At 38.3% G+C, this 23,410-nt stretch overlaps 1 protein-coding gene across 1 annotated transcript in view; it reads left to right on the top strand.

Moving 5' to 3' along the window:
• The window catches only part of PARK2 (parkin RBR E3 ubiquitin protein ligase), a 626,120-nt gene that overhangs the window by 490,592 nt on the left and 112,118 nt on the right, over nucleotides 1–23,410 (top strand). The window contains exons 8-9 of the mRNA XM_010584524.1: nucleotides 7,080–7,141; nucleotides 20,362–20,511. Coding sequence (XP_010582826.1) covers nucleotides 7,080–7,141; nucleotides 20,362–20,511 — 212 coding nt within the window. The remainder of the gene's footprint in view (nucleotides 1–7,079; nucleotides 7,142–20,361; nucleotides 20,512–23,410) is intronic.

Below are 23,410 nucleotides of genomic sequence, written 5' to 3' on the forward strand. Positions count from 1 at the left end.
ATCACAACAGATCATCAAAATAGGTATTTGAAGCAGAAGTATGAGTTATTGGGTCAGAGAATTTCAGTTTGCAAATGTGGCTCGAATGCATGATCAACATTGAGAATTCAGAAGGTAAATAAATAAGTCCTTTTGTTAATAATAAATCAATAGTTAAACCTAGGGATTACAAGCTGATTTCATGAGAGGTTTTTGACCCTGATGTGTTATTTTATGATTAATGATGGTTAGCAATAATTGGTCTTCCAGATAAAGTTGTGTGCCCACGTGAATCCCCTTCATTTTAAGACCTGCAGATGTAAGGCTTGGGATTTGAGATGGCAAATTATTCACAGAACAGTTTTATCACCTTTCTTTAAAAATTAAATCTTTCTTACACAAAGGAACATATCTGTAAGCACTGTGTATGTCTACAAATTAATGAAGCTTTAAGTTTGGTTACATTAGAAAATTACCTAGGTAACAACAGAGAAAAAAACCTCAATAATTTACTATTTACAAAAGTATTGCTCATGAAGGTTGTAAAAAAAACCCTGTGAAAATGGTTATAATAATCCCTTCTGTGGGTTCTGCGAGAAAACATTTCTACAAAATTCACAATGCACAAGCACAAGCAATATTCCAAGGATAGGCTTATGTGCTTATATTCTGTAAATTACATACTTGATATTCTTCACAATATCTTCTTCTCTTTTCAATAAAATATTTTTGCATTCCAGAGAGTCTCCTTAGTTTTGTCTTTGTTCATGTTTACATAACATCAAAAAAGAGAAAAGGTCACCCAAAACATCAAAACATTTAATTAACACAAGCACAGTGAAGTCACTTCATACTTTGAAATCATTGTCAGTTCCCCTAAGAGTGACCGCACTGTCACCAGCACAGGATTGCTTTTCACTGGAAGAGACAAAGAGAGCAGAAAGGTGTATTTTTTACACCAAAATTCCAATTAGTTGAAGAGGTTGGCAGAGACTGGGAAAATGACATAACAAACAAATGCACACTAATTACGGGATTTCAAACGTATTAAGTTTTGTGTGAAAGTCTAGCCTGACTCCCTTGTCTCGCTACCCCCTTACCATTCCCGTTGTTATCACACCCAGTGCAGGGCTGGGCTATTCCTGCTCACTCAACGGAGTTGTCTGGGCTGCGCTGTGCTGAGTAACGGTATCTTGCCTCCGGAGTCCCAGCTGCTGTGTCCCACTGCAGCTAGGGGCTGGCTGCGCCCTGGATGGATACCTGCTAGAACAAGCACCTCTGAGCTGCAGGCTTCTCTTGGCACCATTACTTGCTGTGCACACATGGCAGGCCAATGTACACTTGCCTATATATATATATATATATATATATATAAAAAAATCATTGCTCTATTGCAAGTACTGCCATTAGAGTGCTGCATTTCCAAACTTTTAGAATTATTTGTTTCAATATGGAACATTTTTCATATCTATACTCAAGTCAAATATGATTCTACACAGAGCAATCAGAAAAAAAAAAAAGACACACGTCCATTAATTTTCTAAGCATGAAGTGGTTATTCTTATGTATTTGAAACATTTTTCAGTTGCAAGCTCAGTTTAGCAATTAGCACTGTGGAAAGATATCCTTTGAAGGACACTGATAGATATTCTTACATGGTTATGTTCAGAGCTCACAAAAGGGTATGTACTTTTCAGAATTAACAAGTGTTGATGCAGACAGAAATTTTAAGTGAGAGAAATGGAAGTTACACTGTGTTCATAATGTAAATGCTCAGTTTGCACAGAGCTAAATATGATGGGAAAATTTGCATGCTCAAAGTTAAGCATGTGCAGAAATGATTGGGATTGCAGCTGTTGGGTGAAATTAAACTCATCTAACCTTAAAAGTCTAAAAGTTTCTTGTGTAAATCTTACCTAGTCACCTTAGAGTCCTCAATTACTGGAGATAAGTGGCTATCTTTTTTGGGCCTGTCTCAGATGACGGGAATTACCCTGTGAAGGTGTGTATTTCCTTCTATTGACTAAAAAGGAAGCGTGCAGTGAATATATTAGACTCCTGTAGCCAATATTTAGATGCTTAAATTCAGTGAATTGAATCTCACCCAACTGTACCATTTGGAGAAAGATGAAATTTAAAACGCAAAGCAGGAAATAATGCTACAAACGTATGGTAGAAGATGTAGCACACAGTCCTACAGCAGAGATACATATGCTTGTAACCGCAGTCAATTAAGACGTTGTGTGATTCTCTGAGGCTAAAATTCAGCCAGGGCCCATCCCACCCCCAGCCGGGAGCAGGACAGCCAGGGGCACCGGGGCAGCCCCAGGCCCGGGCATCGGGCACCTCCCTGGGGATGGCGACAGGCCGAGGCCGGGCCTGAACGTGGGCCCAGCTCAGCGGGGCCCACGGCCGGGCAGGGCGGTGGGGAGCCGGAGACCGGCCCTGCTGCGGCATCGCTGGGGCAGGGGCTGACGGCCCCGGGGGCTGATGTGGGGTCCTGGGCCGTGGGGGAGCCCCGGGGGGCCGGCCAGGGACAGCCGGGGCTGGCCGTGCCATCAGGGCCCTGGCACTTGCGTTGGTTCTCAGCCAGCTGTATTTGTAACAGCAGTCATTTTTTGCTTTCGTTTTGCCAGTTTATGCAATATTAAAGGGTTGATTTAATTTTTCCTTTGCCTTCTCACTGGAGAACATAAGTCATACCAAGTGATAATTTTAAGCAAAAACAAAACCAGAAGCTAATTCTGTCTCAGAAAAAATATGTGAAGACTTGGGTAATTAAATTGGTAGTAGTTAGAATCATAGTTTAATTACAAGTGTAGCTGAAAATGTGTGTTCAGGCCAGTTGAAATCAGGGGATTTATGATGTTAGGAGACATTAAACTGTCCTTCCTAAATTTTGCTTCTTTACTCTTCTCCTGGAGATACATATACTTATATGAATGGATTAAAAATATCTTTATAACTTTATGAAGAGAATACCACAATGTAAATTTACAGTTGCAAATTTCTGTAACTTTGAATGTACCTTTCATTCATAAGTGCGGCATTTGGACTTAAATAATAAAGCAATATGAGAATCAAGCAACAACAAAATTATTCAAACAAGTAATCTGGGATATGACAAAACATTTAGAAGCAAATAATATGCTTAAATTTAATTTAAGTAATAAATGCTTAAATAGAAGCAATTACTTGCAGTGAGTTTATAAAGCTGCTGTTGCTTTGAACTGGGTATCATCCCTTCATAACTTTGTTTCCTGCTTAGACGTAGTCTCATTCCTAAGACACCACATTCGTTTTATGGGTCTTACTGCTTTAAGGTCAATGGAGCTATGTCAGAGGAAATAGTGGTATAAAAATACTAAAGACTTTCATCAATTTTATATTTCTTACATCTTCCTCTGTCTTCACAGTTAGCAAAAACCTGTAACAGTCATTGCCAAGAACATATGAGACACGTAGGTTTGAATGTGAGTTGAAAGAGGGAACTAATAAACAATTTAGCTGTCATTTTATCAGTCTGCAGATGTCCTCAGTCCTGAGTTTTGCCTTCTGGTTAAAGGCAATTGTCCATGCTTTTGCATCATTACCTTTTAACAGTCTTATATATAATTGTTATTGATGATTTATTTAATATTCCTATGGTTTGGTTTATATCTGTGGAAATTTCTGGTATGCCTGTAATTTTTCAAGTAATAATTGGGAAGAGGGAAATGGAAAGTTTCAGTAATTGCTGAGACCATTGATTATAAGGGTTTCTGTACTACAGAGGGCATAAGAACTAATCCTCAAAGCTTTCTACACAAAATAGCAAAAATCTGTAAAGTGCAGATTATTTATTTCATGTGGCATGTGCTAGCTGCACATCAGAGACTTAGAAAATACATTTTTCTTTTAACATTTGGTGTGCAGAGTTTGCCAGTGAACCCACTGGCTGCTGTGTTTAACTTGTAATAATTTTCAAGTCACTATGTGTGTTTGTGTATACATGAATATGTTGATGGATATATGGGCAGTTTTGTGAGTGAGATGACAAATAGTTCTTAATGCTTTTCAGCAGAATAGGTATTTTTTAATCTCTTTTCTTTTTATGTATAGAATGGTTATTTGTCTGTAGCCTTTGTCTCTAGTCACAGTGCAGCAATTTAACATCATCCAAGACTTTTTCAAAACTCCCAGATACTTGGTAAAAAGGGGTGACAGCATTGGAGCATGTTTTACAAAGGTCTGCTTACAGAACAGAAGAAATTAAAGTAGAAATAGGAAATATCAGGAATACATCCAGAAATATCCAAAAAGAAAGGAAGACATTTCGATCTTAGTTCTTTTTTGTGTTCCATGTTTCTTCTTTATTTCCATTTTTCCTCAAATTACGGCTTTTGCAATGTGAAGATCTGAAAGGACTTCTTAGAGGCAGCAGTATAATTCAATATTGCACACATTTGACATTTCTGAACTCAGTGTTGCTGGAAAGCATCACGCCAGCAGTGACATGGTTTTTAAGCTCTCTCTCCTCCTTTTTTGCTAGTAACTTCAGGATCTCTTGTATAATCAGCTTTCAAGATCCAGTGAAAGTCTGGACTATGAAAAGATTGAAAACTAGATTGGGCAAGTCTCTGAAAAATAGACTATACAAACTATTTTATTAGGAAGAGGATGCAGCAGTGGACAACTAGTAACACTTAAACATATACATGTTTATATATATGTCTCTGTATATCTTCATACTTTTACACATTTTTTTACAAACAAAGATCCTTGGTTCCAAAGTGCTTATAGTCTCTAACATGGAAGAAAGAGAGGATGCGTGTAAGCAGTTGACCTAAGGGAGAAAAAATAAATTATGCATGAGGGCAGAACGGGATGGATTTCTGGGAGAAATAGGCATTCAGGAAATATGATTTCAGGGAGAACTGAAAGAGAAAAAGTTCTTGCTAAGCAAGAGAAAGGAAACTTTCCCATCTTAAGGGATTTAGTCAATAATAAATTGGAAAGGATAAGAGGGAAGAAAGAAATGATTGGTTGAAGAAGAAGCTGTAAAGACTGCAAAAAGCAGAGACAAGCAGAAAGCAGTTTAGTTGGTGTTACAAAGCTAACATCTGTCAAAGATTAACATGCAGTATTACATGAAATCATAATTATCCTCTAGAAATTCCTATGGCAGTGTACAATAAATGCAGATATTTTCAGGGAAAATTTTATGTGGAAAAAAAGTTTATAATTACATAAGGGCTTGAGGGTAAGAGAGAGGAACCGTGTTTTATGCAGTGAGTTCTGATCTGAAACACAGAGAAGTCAACAGCTCTGGACTAAAGTCAGGCCTCAGGTCAAGAAGTTAGTGAGACAGTTAGAGTTGATACATTCAGGGCTTGGATGAGCTGGAAGATGGAGATGTAAATCCCAGTGAAAATGGACAGAAAAATGCTGTGTAGCATTGATTCTGTGGTGGAAGTAGTAAGGGCAACTTAAAATGCATTGAGAACAAGAAACAGAATAAACAGTGAGAGCCTAAGCATGGGGGTAGTGAGGAGAGAAAATTAAAGGTGGTACAGGGGTTGTGGTCCTAGAAGTTGGGGAGAGTAAAAACCCATTAAGAATCACTCAGAGCTAAAACTCACACATTCAAATATATGAATATCCTTGTGTGCTAGAGGAGGGAAGAGGTAGATGGAAAGAAGTCTAGAAGAATATCATAGGTTTTATTAAATGGGAAGAAATAGTAATATTTAATAAGAGACAAGCCAATAATAGATAATTCTTACCAAATGCTTAAACCTTGGCTACATATAAAAGGGTTTGCTGATGAAGTTGCATTGATGGTGCATTCTCTACCTGTACCTCCCCTGAATGGAGATAAAGCATTTACCAGCAAGAAGCTGATTTGAATATCATTTAAAGAAGTTCTGTAAGTAGAAACAGTTATACCAGTAGAAGACTTGTGCTAGTATAATTTTTGCCTTTTTTTGGATTATGTTGCTTGCAAGTATAAACGCTTTTCCCTTTGTATCCCTAAGACAGCTATGCCAACAGAAGTTGTGAGTGTAGGCCATGCCTCATTGGCTTTGAGTGAAGCCACAGTGCTGATGGAGATTTCCTGACTACTGTCTCCAAATTCATTTGCCATCCTTTTAATGGCAGTCATTAAGAGTGAGAGGTAACTATTTGTAGTTGCATCAGCAGAAAGGCAGGTTGATAAAACCCGTAGTTCCTCCCATCTTCTGGGGAGAACTATGCTCTTAATTCCTTTTAAGGAATTTTCTCTGTTCACAAGCAGATGCTTCAATTTATGGTGAGAAGAATAAAGCCCAGATTGCTTTCACAGTCTGTACTTTTATCCCTTGCCAATTAGTCTGGTAGTGTACAAAGGTGAGTAGCAGCCTTGGATTTCATCGCCAGGAAGGTAATCATGGTCTGAACAGGTCAGTAAAATGCATGGCATCTAGCAAGACATATTCTTTCTTACTGGCTAGTACAGATGTGAATGTCTCTAGCAATTGAACATTAATATGATTGCAAAGTTCTGGCAAATCGCTCCCCTGCTTGCATAGTTGGTTTGTGTATTACACCTGTGGGTGACAACTACATATTTGTGAAATGGGTTATATTTGTGACAGCCAAAATTAAAGTGATCTGTGGTGCTTATGAAATCCTTCAGGGAATTGGGGAAAGCCTGTATTATGCTTAGAAATTAGTCCAAACCTGGTGTGTGAATCAGAACTCAGCTGTGGCCAGCTCCAAGGTTTTGATGTGAGATCCTCTTTTAACAGGCTTTTTGGCTTACACTAAGGGGCTGGCGGTATCTGGCAGACAGTGCTGCCCTTTTCATCTTGCTTTTGTTTGTAGTCCTTTGGGGAAAGGGCTAAAATATTCGGAATATAACCTTTCTAAGCATTCTTGGTAGCATGCTTGGAAATGTGGAAGGATTATGTGATAGATGGTTTTCAGCATTCTGGTACCCACAGAACCATGGCTAATCTTTCTAATCTTCTTTGTCTAAGGTAATCTGTATATTCTGTCCTCTCTCAATCTATGTATCTTATGCTGAAACTGCACTGACAGGAAGCTCTAAAATGCCTATTTTTGTTTCTTTCCAACAGCTGGCTGTCCGGACTCCTTGATTAAAGAGCTTCATCACTTCAGGATTCTGGGAGAAGAACAGGTGAGTTAGCATCACAAAGGCAGCATCTTAATATCATGAAAGATAGACGCTAATGAGACAGTTTCCTCTCTCTCCAGGGAGGCAGAGTGTATCTCGTGACCCCCAATGACCTGAAATGTGGGGGAAAAAAACACACAGGAGATATATGTGAGGTTATTTTTTTTTTCATTCTATCCATCAGCTTTGACAGGTTATTAATTGGTACATCTGCTATCTGCCACAGCTCTTTGGCGTTCGACTGCAGCAGTAAACAGGCTCTCTAAAACAGCAGATAGACCAACAATCTGACTAAGGGATTGATACTTACAGCTACTCATGATATCATCCATCTCTTTCTGTGGCCTTTTTTCATTTTTAAAAGTGTGTTTCTCATTCATAATTATAGCTGTGCTTTGCACTCAGAAAACTATTTCTGTAGAGGGATCTTAGGAAAGCGTAAGTGAAGTATGCTTTACAACGCTTACAAGGTGGTCATAGTTATTATTTTGTCAACAGTGAAATTAACGTACAGAGATACTGAGAACATGGCCTTAAACTTTGAGAGACAAGTTGAATTGAAATGCTCAATGCTTCTGAAATTCAAGTCGTCTTTGTCTCTGAAGTATCTCTCCTAATGTAGTGGTTCTAAAGCCTAACTGCCTGACAAAGAGTTGCAGGTACTAGGGACTGAGGGCCTCACACCTCAGCATTACTGTTTTGTACATAAGAATATCCGTGTCTTTTAATGAACCTGGCACCAAGGGGCTTGCGCAAGGTTATATGAGGGCTGTGACAGAGGTAGAGGCAGCTCCTGAAATGTTAATTCAAAGTCTGGTTTCTTACTTTTTAGATCAGATTATATTGTCAAGAACACCTTGTTTCTTCTCCTTCCCCTGTCACCCTCCCTTTTTTTATTTCAGTTAGGCATGCTGGTACATTTTCTAGACTTCCAGTTTTCCTCCACCAGCCCCCCACTTCAGTTGTTATAGAAAGTAAAAAAACAAATTCCTTGGAGACTCAGCTTTTCCTCAGCAAGAAGGCAGCATGAAGGGGAGTGTGTGTGGGGGGGTGTCTGACAGGAATGGAAAGAAAGACAGAAAACAGACTAGGCCAAAGGAGTTACTGGAAAGAGGAATGTGGTGAGACTGAGGACTTAGGAAGAGGAGATAAAAGAAATTATGACCAGGATTGATGGGGCCAAAAGACTGGTTAGAGCCAGGTGACAAATGGAGGGCAGAGTGAGATGAAGCTTGGGGATACTGGAGAGATGGGGCCAGCTGGTGGAAAAGGGTAGGAGTAGAAACCAGAATGGCAGGGAGAAGGGTCTGACAAGGAGCTGGGACCAAGGACTGGCAGGGAATGACCAAATACAGAAACTTGCTAAAGAGACTGGTAAATAAAGTAAGGTCTGTACTTAATGAGCTGCACGAGGAGGTGAAGCTAAGCAGAGTAGGAGGAGTGGGACAAAAGGAGAGTTTTGAAGGAAAAGTAGGGAACAGCTAAACCAAGAGACTGTGAGTATGAGGGAGAGGGCTGAACCAGACAGACTTTGATAGCTCCATTGGCAGGCCTCTGGGAATGGAGCTGTAAACCTCAGCCTTGCTAATGACCACTGGCAGAGCAATAGAATTTAATTGATGGACTTTCTTTTTTTTTTTTTCTGTTTCGCTTTTTAGAAAAGGGGGTGGTAGACATGAAAATGAAGGCTAAAAGAGTTAAGAGTGCCTATGAAAATTCAGACATTAGGAAGTGTCAGATTTAAGATTGTTTATACAATCTTAATATTTTCTTTCTCTGTTCCACTCACCCATCCTTTGCACTAAGAGAGTATTAAATTATATGATCATATACAAACTTCAGAAGTGGGATGATGTAAACCGTGAGGAACCGCAAAAGAAAAGATAATTAATTTCTGTCCACTAATAAGAGAAGTCTTGAAGAGAGTACAAGGAATTTGTTGAGGAAAGCCTTGCTAATCAAATAAATACAGTATTTTTGTCACTTGGAATATTTTTGGTATTCTTTCAAACTTTCATAATGAAACTGCTCCTCTTTGTATTGAATACACCTAAACAGATGAGAAATTTTTGTCATCATGCATTAGGAGCATAAAACTACGCAGATGGAAAGTTGTTTTGCGGAATGGGTCTGATCTATAAACATTTGCCTTTCTCTGAAACTGGCTACACTAATGGGTTATTTGGATACAGTGGTTGTCATTACAGTCTCAATTAACGTCTTTGCAAGTAGTGAATATTGCCATGAGGCTTGAATTATTCCATAAGCCCATACACGTACAAAGAATACTGCAAGTATATTCTGTCCCTACAAAAGCATTATTGTCATGAATCTACTGATGACCACAGTAACTCTTGCTTGAAGTTAGCACACTCTTCGACAGTTAGGGAGAAATTGCTGCAAAACCAAGGTAAAAAAAATTAAATACATCTAAATGAAGAAAGGAATTTCAGGCCAAGTCCTCATTCACATGGCTATCTAATTATTTCTTATATTTATTTATGTATATAGTTGCTTTTTAAAAAGATCTAAAGTGTGTCTTTTTCTGTTATCATGCATACTAGATAGAAAAAAAATCATAACTAATTATAACACTGTTTTATTCAGACTGCTTACAATTTCAGTATTATCAACCAACATATATTTTCTTCCACTCCAAGCAACAGTCAAAGAATAATAGGGGCATGTTACTGCTTCATGTCCAATCTTGATTTATTTTTAAAATGCTTATGTATTCAAGGCCAGATTATAAAAGCAGAATGGAATATTGTGATAATCTCTTCTGATCTCCTTTAGGATACACATAACATGACTTTCTTGGATTAATTCTTGTTTAAACTGGAGTATATTGCCTAGAAAAACATCCATTCTTTGTTTACAAATCACTTGCAGACATTAGATCCTATTATACTTGTCAGTAGTGAAAGAAAAAAAAATCCCAGCCTCTTTTCTTTCCACCACTCTACCAGCACCCCAGTATGCTCCCCACATTGTGTATCTCCCATTCCTCAGTGCCCAGATCCTTTACATTTCCAATTCCCTTTGTCCTGTCACAAGGCAATAGGTGATCATCATCCTAAAAAATTACTTCAACCTATGAATACAACTCAGAAAAAGCCACCATACTTCTGAAACAGGAATAAAAAAATTGCAAAAGGGAGTCTGTTTGTCAGGCAGGCAGCTAAGTATGTCTCAGAAAGAATGAAAGAACCTTTCAGTTTGAAGTGGGCATTCCCACAGGAACTTGTGGGTTCCAGTTAAACCAGTGGCTGCCCAATAAGAAATATAATTGTCCTTCCAGAGATTTCTATTTATTCATCTAAGAAGTGCCCTAGTGCTTTTGGAGGTGGATAGACACAGCTCAGATTCAGCTCATGATCCATCACACTGCTTCCCAGACAGAAATTCCATTCTGCAATTGTGGGTAATATTTTGTTCCTAGAAAATTAACTTCACATGTGACTGTCTGAAAAGTAAGTTGTTTGCTTAAACCCAGTTTACCAACAGTTCAGATATGCCTGTAGCATGAACTTATCCATCCATGTTACATGTTCATTTCTTCCTCTTCTCAAATTGTTACAAGCTTTATTACCGATGTTCTATGTTCTTGGTTTTCTTCCAAGTTATTGATAAAAATTTTAGGTGGCATAAGGCCAAGAATCAGTACCTTCAGGACCTTTTTGGAAACACACCTGCTTAATAACTATTTCCTATTTACCATTATATTTTAGACATGCCAGATGTCTAAGCTGAGTTTTCATCCTCTTATATATGGCATGTTAATTTTGTATCACTCAAGATACTTAATCAAAAGGCCAGGCGGTAGGAAGACAGATGCCTTAGAGGAGTCTGCTTCGTCAACTCTCTTACCTTTATCAACCAAATTTCAGTCAAAATCAAGCAACTGTTCCTAATACAAAACCCTGGTCTCTACCTTTTGTTCATCGAGTATTTGTTTCCTGTAAATACTGACCATATATAATTTTTGTTGCTGTCATTAAGAGAGAAAGGTTTTGAGCGGCTTGCAGGATCAAACCCCTTGAAAACATGTGTCTGCCTGTCTATCTGTCTATCCAAATAAAATGTTTCTTTATCTAAATGTAAGCACTGAAGGAAAACTAATGCTGAGAACAAAAGGCTCTGTGTTTTAACTTGACGCATGAAAAGTTGCTGATTAATCTAATATTTCCTAAAAGGAGTTCTGTAATAATAAAACAGTTGTCCAAATAGTCAAACTTCTCGGTAGTCTCCTGGACGTGTAAAACTCCCATGTCTTTTATGCCCTCAGGAATGCACATGATGGGAAATTCGTTCTAGCTGGACAGTCTTATCTTTTAAGGTCTAGTTGGTGGCAACAAGATAGTTTTTAAAGAGGGAATTGTTTTTAGACTTTATGGAAAGAGGTGATTATAGTCTGTGTGTTGAAATAGAAGAGTACTAGCTTCCCTGGTACATGATATGCATCATGGATACCTAACTTATCACATAAAACCAGCATCTAGAGTAATTGGCTTAATATGCAACACAGTAGATTTAGCAACAGATTGCTACCCCACTTGATACTTGACACTTTGAGAAGGTGCCAGAGAATCTGACCTAGAAATGTCTCCAAAAGCAGCTTTGGCTGGTTTGTTTTAGACCTCCTTTTCACAGATTCTCCCAGTCCACAAAGGTCTGTACAAGGCAAAGAGAGTCTTCTGGACACGCAGCCCCAGGAAGGGTAAAACCTGAAGCTTTCTAACTGTCCTTGGCTCTGTTGAGCTTTTACTTGCAATTTGATCCCACTGTTCATAATCCATCCTTTTCCCCTAGCATAACGGATGCAGTCCAACCTGCTGGCTAAGTGCTTCACTTCCTAGGTACCTGAGATACACTCAGGATTGGGATGAAAGATTTATTAACTGGGGAGCTATTGAAAAATAGCACAGTATGAGAAAGTTACTCTCCTGCAGTAGTCATTTACCCTGTCAGGCTGGCTGTCTCTGCAAGTAAATGCAAATGGTTCTACAAGTGGTGATAGTGCAAGCTGCTTACAAAAATATGTTAAAGATGCACTAAATATGGCCTCTGTCCAAATGCAGTGGAAGGCAGGTAATTCAACAAGCCAGTGCCAGAGACAGCAGAGAGAACACTTCAATTCAGACCTAAACACTACAATACACCAACATAGCAAGATGACTTGCAGTGAACTGTTATGGAGTCTCCCTAATGACTCTCCGAGAAAGTTCCCTCTTCTCCCCAAAGTGATAAAAAAAAGTCTTGTTTAATTGTTTAAATAGAATATTGTGATTCATGAATAAAATAGCAGCTACATCTGAAGGCTGGAAGGGAAAACAAATAACTCAAGAGCAAGCAAACTGCTGCTATACCTGAGTGCCCCCAACAGGTCACAGCACAGAAGAAGCAGATAACACGCTAGTGGCAGGGAAAGAAGCTGCTAAGTAATGTATAGCGGTGCTTCTCTGCTATATCATCTGCTCTGACAACTTTGCAGAATGTATTGGCCAGTTTCTTGATATTTTGACAGGGTAATGATCAATTTTAACAGATCTCTCCTATCAGCTGCTACTGCAACTCATATCACTGCTCACTTTTTCTTTAGAAATGTTGTGGGCGTTTACATCCCTGGAATCTGAGCAAGCCTGAATGGGGGCACTCCTTTTCTTCCTCCCCCCCCCCCATTTCCTTGCTAGTTGGGGAAAACTCATGCAAAGGAATATCCCGTTTTGAGAATCTGCAGATGCACATCCCCATGCTGTTCAACGGGGGTGTGGGCCTGTGCTAGGTTTTACTGTGAGCTGTAAGTTTAGGAGATATGGAAATCTAGTATTAAAAACATATTGTGGACAGAAATCATTTAACATTAATTGAGGTTTTAAAGGAATTTGTATACAATATATGTGTGTGGCAAGGGAAATGTCTTTTGATTTTTTTTAAATTTTTTTTGTGCTTGCAATACCTGCTAGAGGAATTTTGTTTCAAGTATATGCTACAGAATATTAATGTAAAGTCAGTCTTAAACTAATTGATATATATTTACCCGTTCAGGCAAAAGTAATGTCATGTGACAATTCTAATTAATCAGCTGAGTTTAGTGCAGGAGACTGTCAAATATGATCAGCAAAGTGCTTCTGAAGAATTTGTGGGTCAAGATTTTTTGATAACTACACTTGGAAAAAATGCCAGTTACTTCTTGATAATTCACATGCAGTTAAAAAAAAAGAATAAATTTTCACTGAATAATTTCTCCAGTTCATAATTACTAAACCAAAGCTATTTTGTTAGTATTCTCAAATATGTATCTTTACAAGTATACTTCCTTACAGCTCTGTGCTTTCCTATCCAGCCTCCTGGCTTCAGCTGCTGCTCAATGTGAGTGATACCTACATGCATCTCTCGGTTTCTTCCATTTTTCTGTTTAATATCTGATTTCTGTCCATCTCATTTGGCTCACCTTTTGGATTTGTCATCACCATGCCATCAGTCTCTCTCTAAAATTGAGCTACTGCATTTAACTCCTGATCCTCTTTACACCACCTTTTTTTTATAGCTGGAACTACCCGACAAACTTTACAGTCTTGCAATTTTATATGAGCAGTGATGTGCATCTCTTTTCTTCCTGCGCTATATCTGCTTTGAATGTCTCCTAACCACCTTCTTCCCCCACTTCAGAGGTAATTGGAATCCATGTGAGTTCCTCAGCTTTGTCTCTCCCAAATTATCAGAACTTTATTCTGAGTTCTTGTCATAGACAGGGTATCTCTACTTTCTTACTCCTTTTTTAACTTGTTGTCTGTGCACTAGACAAGTAAAAGTAATTTATTTTTGGTTGAAGAGCTGAAATAAAAAATGGGGAGAAAGAAAGGAGAAAGTACTTGTGATCAAACCTAATTTAAAGTATATTTTTTTCCTGTCAAAACCAAAATATATGTCATTTTGTGTAGGACCCAAATTTCCATTTGTTTACTTGTCTGTAATAACTATCAATGAAAAACTTGAGTGCTCCTTAAAATAGAGGAATTGTCTTCCATCCAGCTTTTATTAAATTCAGAGAGAAGATTTGAACCCCAGTGTTCAGAGTCTCAGGTGGATGTAGAAGATGGGAATTCTTCCATCCCTTGAATGACTTTGATCTGCTTTCATGGAATATGTATTCATTCTCGTGACCTGAGAATTGGAATTCCTGGGAGCCAGTATCTACTTCAGTGAATCTCAGTTGCACAGTTTGCAACAGCATCAACTGAAAAGGTTTTCTTGCATCAGTTACAGCTTTGGTGGTTGTTACTTGCAGGGGAGAAATGAATGTGGATTCGAGCTCCACAAGGGTCAGAAGGAACTGGATGTTTATCTCCAGCATTCAGTCTATTCAGACTGATCCCACAAATACCTGCTGGAAGATCACAAACTTCCAATAGTTTGTAAATACAGTGCCAAGCCATACACTGTGCTTAGTACAGTTTCTTCATTGCGTCCTATTGCCTCTCATATATTCAGTTTGATTTCCAATACAACCTGCTCCAGTGTCCTCTCTTCTCAGTATTCTTTATTTTCTATTTTCATACTCCTCACCTTGTGCTTTCTTTCATATCATTCTGCAAACTGCAGTCTTTCCTTTCTTTCCCCCTCTCTTTTCCAGTTTAATTTCATCCATGAATTGTGTTGCATTGGTCCAGTCAGGGGTTTCTTATCTAAATATTTTCTTGAGACTGCCTTACCCAATTTTCCATGACTCTCCAAAGTCAGGCAAATTCCAGCCCTCTAGAAGGTGGTTCTCTTTCTGGCCTCCTTTGTGATGCTCCTGTGGGAACAAGAAGGAGCTGATGCTCTGAACTTGCTCTTCCTCTCCTACCACTGGCCAGCAGAGGAGCCCAGTAACTCAAGAAAAATAAAGTAAGGGTGCACCATAGAGAGCCATGTGAGTCCATCTTTTTTTAATCTATACTTTAGACGACACTTTTGTAAGTATTTTTACTAGTCCGATGAGTACTAAGAGGTTTGTACTTGAAGTTGCCTAATTAAATTATGGAACTAATTTTTTTTTTTTTTTTTTTTTTTTTTTTTTGTATGTGTATAATACGTATAAATAAAGTGCTTAGTCTACATTATGGACTAACAGCCTCCACAATCTAATTTTGAAACACACAGATGGTTATTTGATTTATAGGAGCAGTAAAAACAATCTGACTCCAGAAAGTAGATTTTCTTTCCTCTGAGACCGTTACATGCAGTTAAAAGAAACAAGTAATTGAATTACCTTTCAGAGATTAGAAATTTTGGCTTTACATCTACTGCTAAACTTTTGTCCAAAGTTCCCTGCGAGGCTACTACTGAGCAGATGCTTTTAGGTGTGAGGAAAAAAGGGAAAATAAAGAAAACTGTGCCCAAAGTGTAAAAGCAAAATTAGAATAGCATTAGGCACATGTGCTGTGGCAGGGGACATTGGAATGGATGATCTTTTAAGGTCCCTTCCAACCCAAACCATTCTATGATTCTATATATTGAAGCATAACTTGCAAATTAAAAAACACGTCAAGGAATCACTGTGTTCACAAAGTGTATTTTGCAAGAGTTTTTTGCATCCAGATGCATTTCAGTTTTGTCTTAGTATCTGAATCTCAGTGTAACTGAAAAGACTGCAATCCATAGTTAAACCTGTTTTATTCCTGCATCAGCCCAATGATTTCATTCATATTACCCTTGACTTACAACATCAGATGATTGAACTTCCACTGGTTGAAGACCTGGTACCATTCTAAGACCCAAGGAAAACCATCCCAATCTGGAAAGTGGGGAGCACGGAATAAATGGTTACAATTATCCAGCCTCCGTGTCTATGTCATACTATAATTTATAATAATTTATAAAAATATTTCTAAAGGCCCTGACAACTCTTTTTGAGCAAAGATTGCATGAAAAAACTTCATGATATGCTTGAAATATCATAAGTAGAGCTGGGAATTTTTTCCACTCAAAATTTTGTTCCATGAAAACTATAGATTTGGGTCAATTGGGACAATTCACACAGTGAGGGGAAAGTTCACAAGAGGATGCAGTTTTCAGAGACAAAAAAATTAGAATGTTTTATGACTACCTTGTTCATATACCTTTAGCTGTTTTAGCACCAGTGATTTGGAGTAAATCGTATTTTTAAAGACCCTTTCTTTCCAAATAAGCATTGAAATATATGGTTCTATGGTGAATCTGGCAACTATTTACCTACCTCTATTTCTGAGGCCCGTATTACAGTAGCATATAAATGCCTGACATGCTTTGCTCAAAAGCTGATTTCTAGCAGCAGTAGACGGCCGGTGATTTCTGTGTAATTTTATGCACCTCATTACCATAGTATTTGATGTCCTCATGACTATTAATGGATTTTGCCTCTTAACACTACAGTGAAATCAGCAAGTATCATTCTCCCTCTTTACAAATGGGGAACTGATGAGAAGCATAGATTAAGTGACTTACGTGAAAACCACAGGAAGGCTGTGCTACTGCCAGGAATTGAAATCAGGTGCCATGAATGCCAGTTCAGTCAAGTTTCCCATATATTAAACTTTATAAGGGCTTTTTCCTAAAAATAATTGAAGATATTTTTCCTACTTGTGCACACAGAACCCTTTTACATATGATGAGTGCTTCTCTAAATAGGAGGTACATTGATAATAATTGAGTAATAGATATTGTGAAACATTTTGAATGTATGGAAGAGCTAGATTCATCTTTTAATGACAACTCTCTATGTATTAGATATCTAGCCTAAGTTAGTTGTCTCAACTTCAGCTATAGCACTTCCACAGGGTGATTTGTCCCATCTATCATAGACATCACATGTAGGTCAGGATAAATTCCCTGCTCGGGATCTTGTTTCTTCTCATTCAATATATTTGGAACCTATATGAGTTGTTTAGGTTAGATGTTTAATTTTTGAAGAGCTAAAATTGTGTGAGGTGGTTCATAGTCTAAGCTGTTTAGGTACCTAAACCTAGATTTCAAAAATAGCTTAGGCCAGGTGACTTAGGATCAGAATTATTGGAACTGAAGCACCTATTGTGGGACTCACATAATTTCAGGTGTCAATATCTAGCAAATTGTCTGATCTCTCTTCATAGATAATAGTACAGGGCACCCTAGGGCTCAGTTCTTCTCATGCTAATGTACAAAACTAAAAGAGAAAAGATTAATTGCATCCTCTCTCTCCTGTTAATTATAAGAGGAGCCTAAGCACCAATGCAACTATAAGCATCATCACTGTGGAAATCCAGACTAAATTAAATGAATCCTACTTTAACTCTCCAGTTAAGAATAAGAGGCAAAGTAAACCAGTGGTGGTTGTCTGCTGGAATATCCTTAAATATCTCATTCAGACGTGATCAAAAATACATCATGGGCTCCAAAGACATTTAAGGGCTTTTGAAAATTGACTTACTTTAAGCATGTTGATTGCATCAGTCCTGTGTGATATGTATGGCTGCGTTATATAGGAGAAAACGTCTCTAATAGACATAATTTGTCACCATATGCAAATAGTTAATTAATAATTCATGACTAAGTGTTTTGGTTCTTTAGAAACCTTTTATAAATGCACCCTTAATGTAAAGCGAGTTGTTTTGTTTCAGGTGGCTGAATATAGGATATAAATCTGTGTGTGTTATGTATGATTCTGTTATGGCAGCAAACGTGTAGATGTTCTGCTACTACATGTTTTAGTTGGTTGTTAGGTTTTAAGTGAGCTAGTGTACAGGCACAAGGAAAAAGAAATTGGAAAATGACATCTTATAAATGTATCTGGACTTTGAAGGCAGAAAACAGGCTGGTAACTAGATGTCAAGATGTGCAAATGCATTTAGTGGGATCTTTCCTGTCTTCAAATTGATCTTTTTTTGGCTTTTATAGTGTGAAAATCACTGATGAGAGTGCTATACTGATTTGGCATTAGTCCCATGCTGAACCAGTATAAAATGTTGAATTTGTTGGACAGAATACGGCTTTGTCCACCTTGCCAGTAGGTGGACTGGACATTCCCTTTCTGTAACTTTCTGTAGCAAGACAGGTTGATTCCTATCTTACCTATCTTCCATTTTTGTGTATCAAGCAAAAAAAGGAGAGGAGACATGAGGAATCTTTCCATGCCCTTTTATGCTAAGCTAATGACTGGAAAGCTTATCCTTTTTTTCAGCTGAGAATTTATAATGGAAATGCTGACAGAATCTCAGCTACAGTGTCACTGGTGTTTGCCTCTGTAATGAGAAGCTGCTAACAATCCCACATCCAGCACAATGTTCCCTCTTAATGGGGTAAGACAATCACCATTCTCACCTTCAGGTCCAGACTCTGCCCTGAAGAAAAATCAGGTCAGCAGAGAGTTTTGCAGCCCTGGTTGCCCACATTTCTGTTCAAGGCCAACAGAATGATTCAGAGCACTCAGCATGTATTTAGTGCAAGGATCACAAACTTTACAGAAAATTGATAGAGTACGATATTAAATATTTATGCCATTAGTCTAGGTTCGAGCATAATAATAACATACAAAAACACCAGTTGACTTGTTGAGCCCCCGCACTCAAGGAGATTTTGCAGATATGTCTTCTAAATTTCTCAAAATACTGTTATTTTCCAGATCCAAGATCCTTAATTCAGGATTTCTGGCTGTCGTTCATACACTAAGTGATATTTTGAAGGCTTTCTCTCCTTTTAGATTTTGCTTTTCTTTTGTAAGGAAGTTTGTTTGGATTTTTTGTTAATTGAAAAAAGTGGGTGGTTTCAGTTTGGTAATTTTTTTTTTCTATGATGCAACACTTTTTTGTCTATATATTATAATGTTTTAAGAAGTCGCATACTGTTTTTAAAAAGCCAGTGTAACAAGACATGTTATGGCAACATTTGCAGAAGAATCTTCTTAAACATACACAGATAATATGCAGTGGAGACCCTGTCTTTGTAATTTAAAATTCTTTGTATACTTTGTTTATGAGGTTTTTGTCCTAATGCTTCAGTTTTCCTTGTGGGATTTCTTTGGAGAGGGGTGCGGATTGGAGAAAGAATTTTTTGTTTGTTACCCCAAAAAAATGGGAACAAGATTTTCATGAGCAGTTATGGGATAAAAGTTTACGAAGCACTAAATACTGTTGTGAGTGCTGTAACATAAAGCTCTGGTTTGTTCCTTTAGCACACCATAAAGTCATTCTGCTCGCAGAGAAAATTCATACTACTCCCTTCCTCTTTGGCCTTTTGGATTTTCCTGTTTTCTTTGGGGCTGTTAGGACCAAATGCTTTCATTTATTTCACTCCACAGTAGACCAGATTTATAGGCGAATCTGAAGCCTGGTTTACAATGGTTATATAGCCACTAGTGTGGAACTGCACCAACACAGAACCCTAGAGTGGATGTGATTTACATGTATGCAGCATGATTTGTACTTGCTCAGCTTATCTCTGGCTCAAAACAGGGTAAGTTAGACCAGGGAAAGTTATTACAATGGCATCAGTCATTTTAGAGTGGGCATTTTTGTCAGTGAGGATACGCTGAGTGTGTTATTTAATATTGCTGTGTGTCAGTGTCTCCATCATTAAAATGGAGGCACTTCCATAGCCTTTTAGGCTATCAGGATGGAACTAGATGAAAACTGCAAAAATGAAGACAATTTCCTGGGAGACCCTGGGAAAAAACTACACCTAACATTGAAATAAATGTATATCAGAGAATTATTTTGCCAATCAGTTTAATGAAATTTATTTTGAAAATAAAGTTGGCTGGGCAATTTTTAGAACCCTTTAGCTCTAAAACATTATACTGTACTTCTAGCTATAGATCCTTGAGGTGGTTTTATGAGTTTCTTTCCAATCTGGGTACAGCATTTATCAGTATCTGTTGTTGGACTATATTTATGATGTTTACAATAATTTTTATAGTAATATAACAGTTCTTGAGGTTACTTACAGAACCAGTCTGCTGTTTTCTTGATTTAATACCCACACAATTTTCTGGTGGTGAAAATGATAGCTGCAAGTCAGAAAACGATGCATATGATGTGAGTTGGAGCGGAGTGACACCCCATTTAACAACAGTGCAAAGTTTTAGACTTTTGACAAATAACCTGAACTTAGCATGCGAGACATTAGGATGGTTTACTTGATTATGTGGGATAGATTCAAGCTCAGAGTTTGTGGGCGTTTTTGTGTGTGTGCTGTTAGAAGTTTAACACCAGTCTGTTGTATTGTAGTACAACCGTTACCAGCGCTATGGGGCCGAGGAATGCGTGCTGCAGATGGGAGGAGTGCTGTGTCCAACTCCTGGCTGTGGAGCAGGTTTGCTTCCTGAACCCGGAGTGAGGAAAATTGTATGTGAACCAGGCAACGGAATGGGCTGTGGGGTAAGAACAAACATTTTCCTCCTAGCGGTGTGGGAAACAATTGATATTGTACGATGTTAGAATAAGGGGGGGGGATGCTTTTTTCTTTTCTATCAGTGACTCTGAATTGCCCTTCATAGCAGAGTGGGGTACTGTAGCTCAATAAACAATTTAAATATAGTACTGGGTTAGGAATGGTGACTTCATCATGTAGACTATGTCCATTCCAGAATTCTTTGCTTTATTTGGTTTAAGAAGTTGCTGAGTAGTTACAGTAAGAAATTGAACTATGCAAATGACAATCCAAATGCGCTTTGACTTTCTTCTCCCAGCACTCAGCAAAAACGAACAGGATCTTGAGCAAACCATTCATTATTATATTAACACCAACTTTCTTTATAAATCATAGAAGAAGGAGAGGGAGAGAATGACCAGTCTGTGATACTGCAGTGACATTGCTTATGCATGTTAAGATACATGATTAAAAGAAATATAGAAATATTTTTGTTTTCTTATAAAAATTGCTTTTAAGCAGAGGGAATGTACAATTAATGGTGGATTTCTGGAAAACAAAAACAGATGACACTTGAAAATGTTTTTGCTAAGAGGTCAGATCATATGTATCAGTGATTTTTTTGGCAGTAGAAAAAACCAGATACTTTACAAGGATCAAGCTTTGGGGGAAATATGTAGAGAGAAATCTATATATAAAAGAACCTACTAAATGTTAGATCAGAGTGACTAACTGATGTTTGTACTAAGTGACTCTTTCTGTGGTTGGTATTATTACTGCATTTGATGCAGGCTATGAGAGAAGAGAAAATATCTATATTTATAAAATATTGTCATGCTCTTGCTGTTGTCTTTCCTGTGGAAAATGCACTTTTTATTGCAGTTTTGATGTTGCCCAAACTGATACCATAGAAGAATAATAGTTTGCCGAACTAGGAAGTCACAGTAACTTGTCTTCTATGAGTAGGTTAGCATCTGTCGACCTTGGTAAAACTTCCTATCTGTCCATGCAGTGGTGCATGTAAAACAGAGTACTCCCCAGACTCACTGAGCAGACATAGGGCTATAAAATAAAGCAGAAGGTGGGAAAGTAATAAGAAACAAGACTGAGTAAACAAAAAGAAATGCCTCTGGATTAACTATTAGGGATCGGTTAAAAAAGATAAAATCACAAATAATTTTTACTCTGCTGTCTGCCTTGAAGTGATGAAAATCAAACTGTGTTTTGCAGCTTCATTCATCATCATTCTGAATCTGCAAATGCCCTGTAAATAAAGTGTAGGTAGCATAAAGGATTATGTATTGCCTGGTTTAGCAAACTGCTCTGTTTCCTTTTATGGACTCTGTGCTGTGCTTGCTAGCGACCAGAACTGCAGCCTTGAGTTTAACCTCACGCTTTGTTTTGATTTATGTGACGTCTTGAACGGGGGGGGGGGTACCTTTCACTGAGGCTGAAATGAGAACCAAGAGGCTGGTCTGTAAGCCAAATTTTGGTAACATTAAGGCCCTTCCTCAGAATCTATAATGGAACAGGGTGAAAATGTGTGTCTTTGAATCTTCCTTTGCACCCTGACAAATGATAACCTCAAGGAAGATTTGTCACAGAAGATTTCCTGTGGTGGGGGTCCTAGCACTGAAGTCAGCTGCCTGTGGGAAAGCTGGCTGAAGGTAAGGATCTGCCTGCAAGGACACCAAGACAGTTAGGAAAGCCATTTATTTCTACTCTGTTTTCTGTAGTAACTTTGGTTGTTTTCTATTCAGATAGTTAAACTATGGTGGGTTTTTTCCCAGACAAAACCTGGCCTTTTTTAGTGTTAAGGCCTTCCACTCTTCTTTATGGAATCCAGGAACATCCACTTCAGAGCTCTGGGTTCCCTCACGAGTGTACACAATGATTTACAAGCTCAAAGAAAGGCCCAAGATGAAGAACATCCCTTTTGTCCATCCAAATAAAGGTACCAAAAGATGCCTTGCAATACTTAGCTGTACAGTTTAGGTTAGAGACACATTCCTTGTTGAAGCTGGTAAGCAAAGAAATAAGGAAGGCAACGTGAATCTGGAGATTCTTTATTAATGTCTGTGTCATCCTTTAAGCTATGCTTTAGATATGTAGAGTCTCTTTTAGGGTATTTGAACCTCTGTCTTTGGGTAAAGTTCAGAGTTGATAACATCTTGCTAACAGCAGAAGTTACATCTAACATCAACGGTCTGTCATTTACCCAAAAGCCCTTGTGGAGAAATGGTTGTCTACTGCACAGAACTGATTTGTCAAGTCTGAACTGCAGTATAAGGGTAGCTAACAACTGTCAAGTAGATGAGGATTTTCATTAACTAATGAGGTGGATCAAGGGAGGGAGCAGGGATAGGTTTTCAAGAGAAAGTCAAGACAGTCAATGAAAAGGGTTTTCAGCAGCCATTTTAGAAAAGGAGTGGCAGAAGAAACCAAATAGAGAATAAGCTGGTATCCTGGTTTCAGCTGGGATGGAGTTAATTGTCTTCCTAGTAGCGGGTACAGTGCTATGTTTCTGAGCTAGGTAGGAGGAGAATGGTTGATAACACTGATGTTTTCAGCTGTTGCTAAGTGGTGTTTAGTCTAAAGTCAAGGATTTTCCAGCTTCTGATGCCCAGCCAGCAAGAAAGCTGGAGGGGCGCAAGAAGTTGGGAGGGGACACAGCCAGGGCAGCTGACCCAAACTGGCCAACGGGGTATTCCATACCATATGACATCACATCTAGTATATAAACTGGGGGGAGTGGGGGCGGGGGGATCACCGCTCGGGGACTAGCTGGGCGTCGATCAGCAGGTGGTGAGCAATTGCATTGTGCATCACTTGTATATTCCAATCCCTTTATTATTACTGTTGTCATTTTATTAGTGTTATCATTATCATTATTAGTTTCTTCTTTTC

The sequence above is a fragment of the Haliaeetus leucocephalus genome, unplaced genomic scaffold (genome assembly GCF_000737465.1).
Source record: "Haliaeetus leucocephalus isolate CR32 unplaced genomic scaffold, Haliaeetus_leucocephalus-4.0 Scaffold992, whole genome shotgun sequence".
Classification (NCBI taxonomy): Eukaryota; Metazoa; Chordata; class Aves; order Accipitriformes; family Accipitridae; genus Haliaeetus; species Haliaeetus leucocephalus.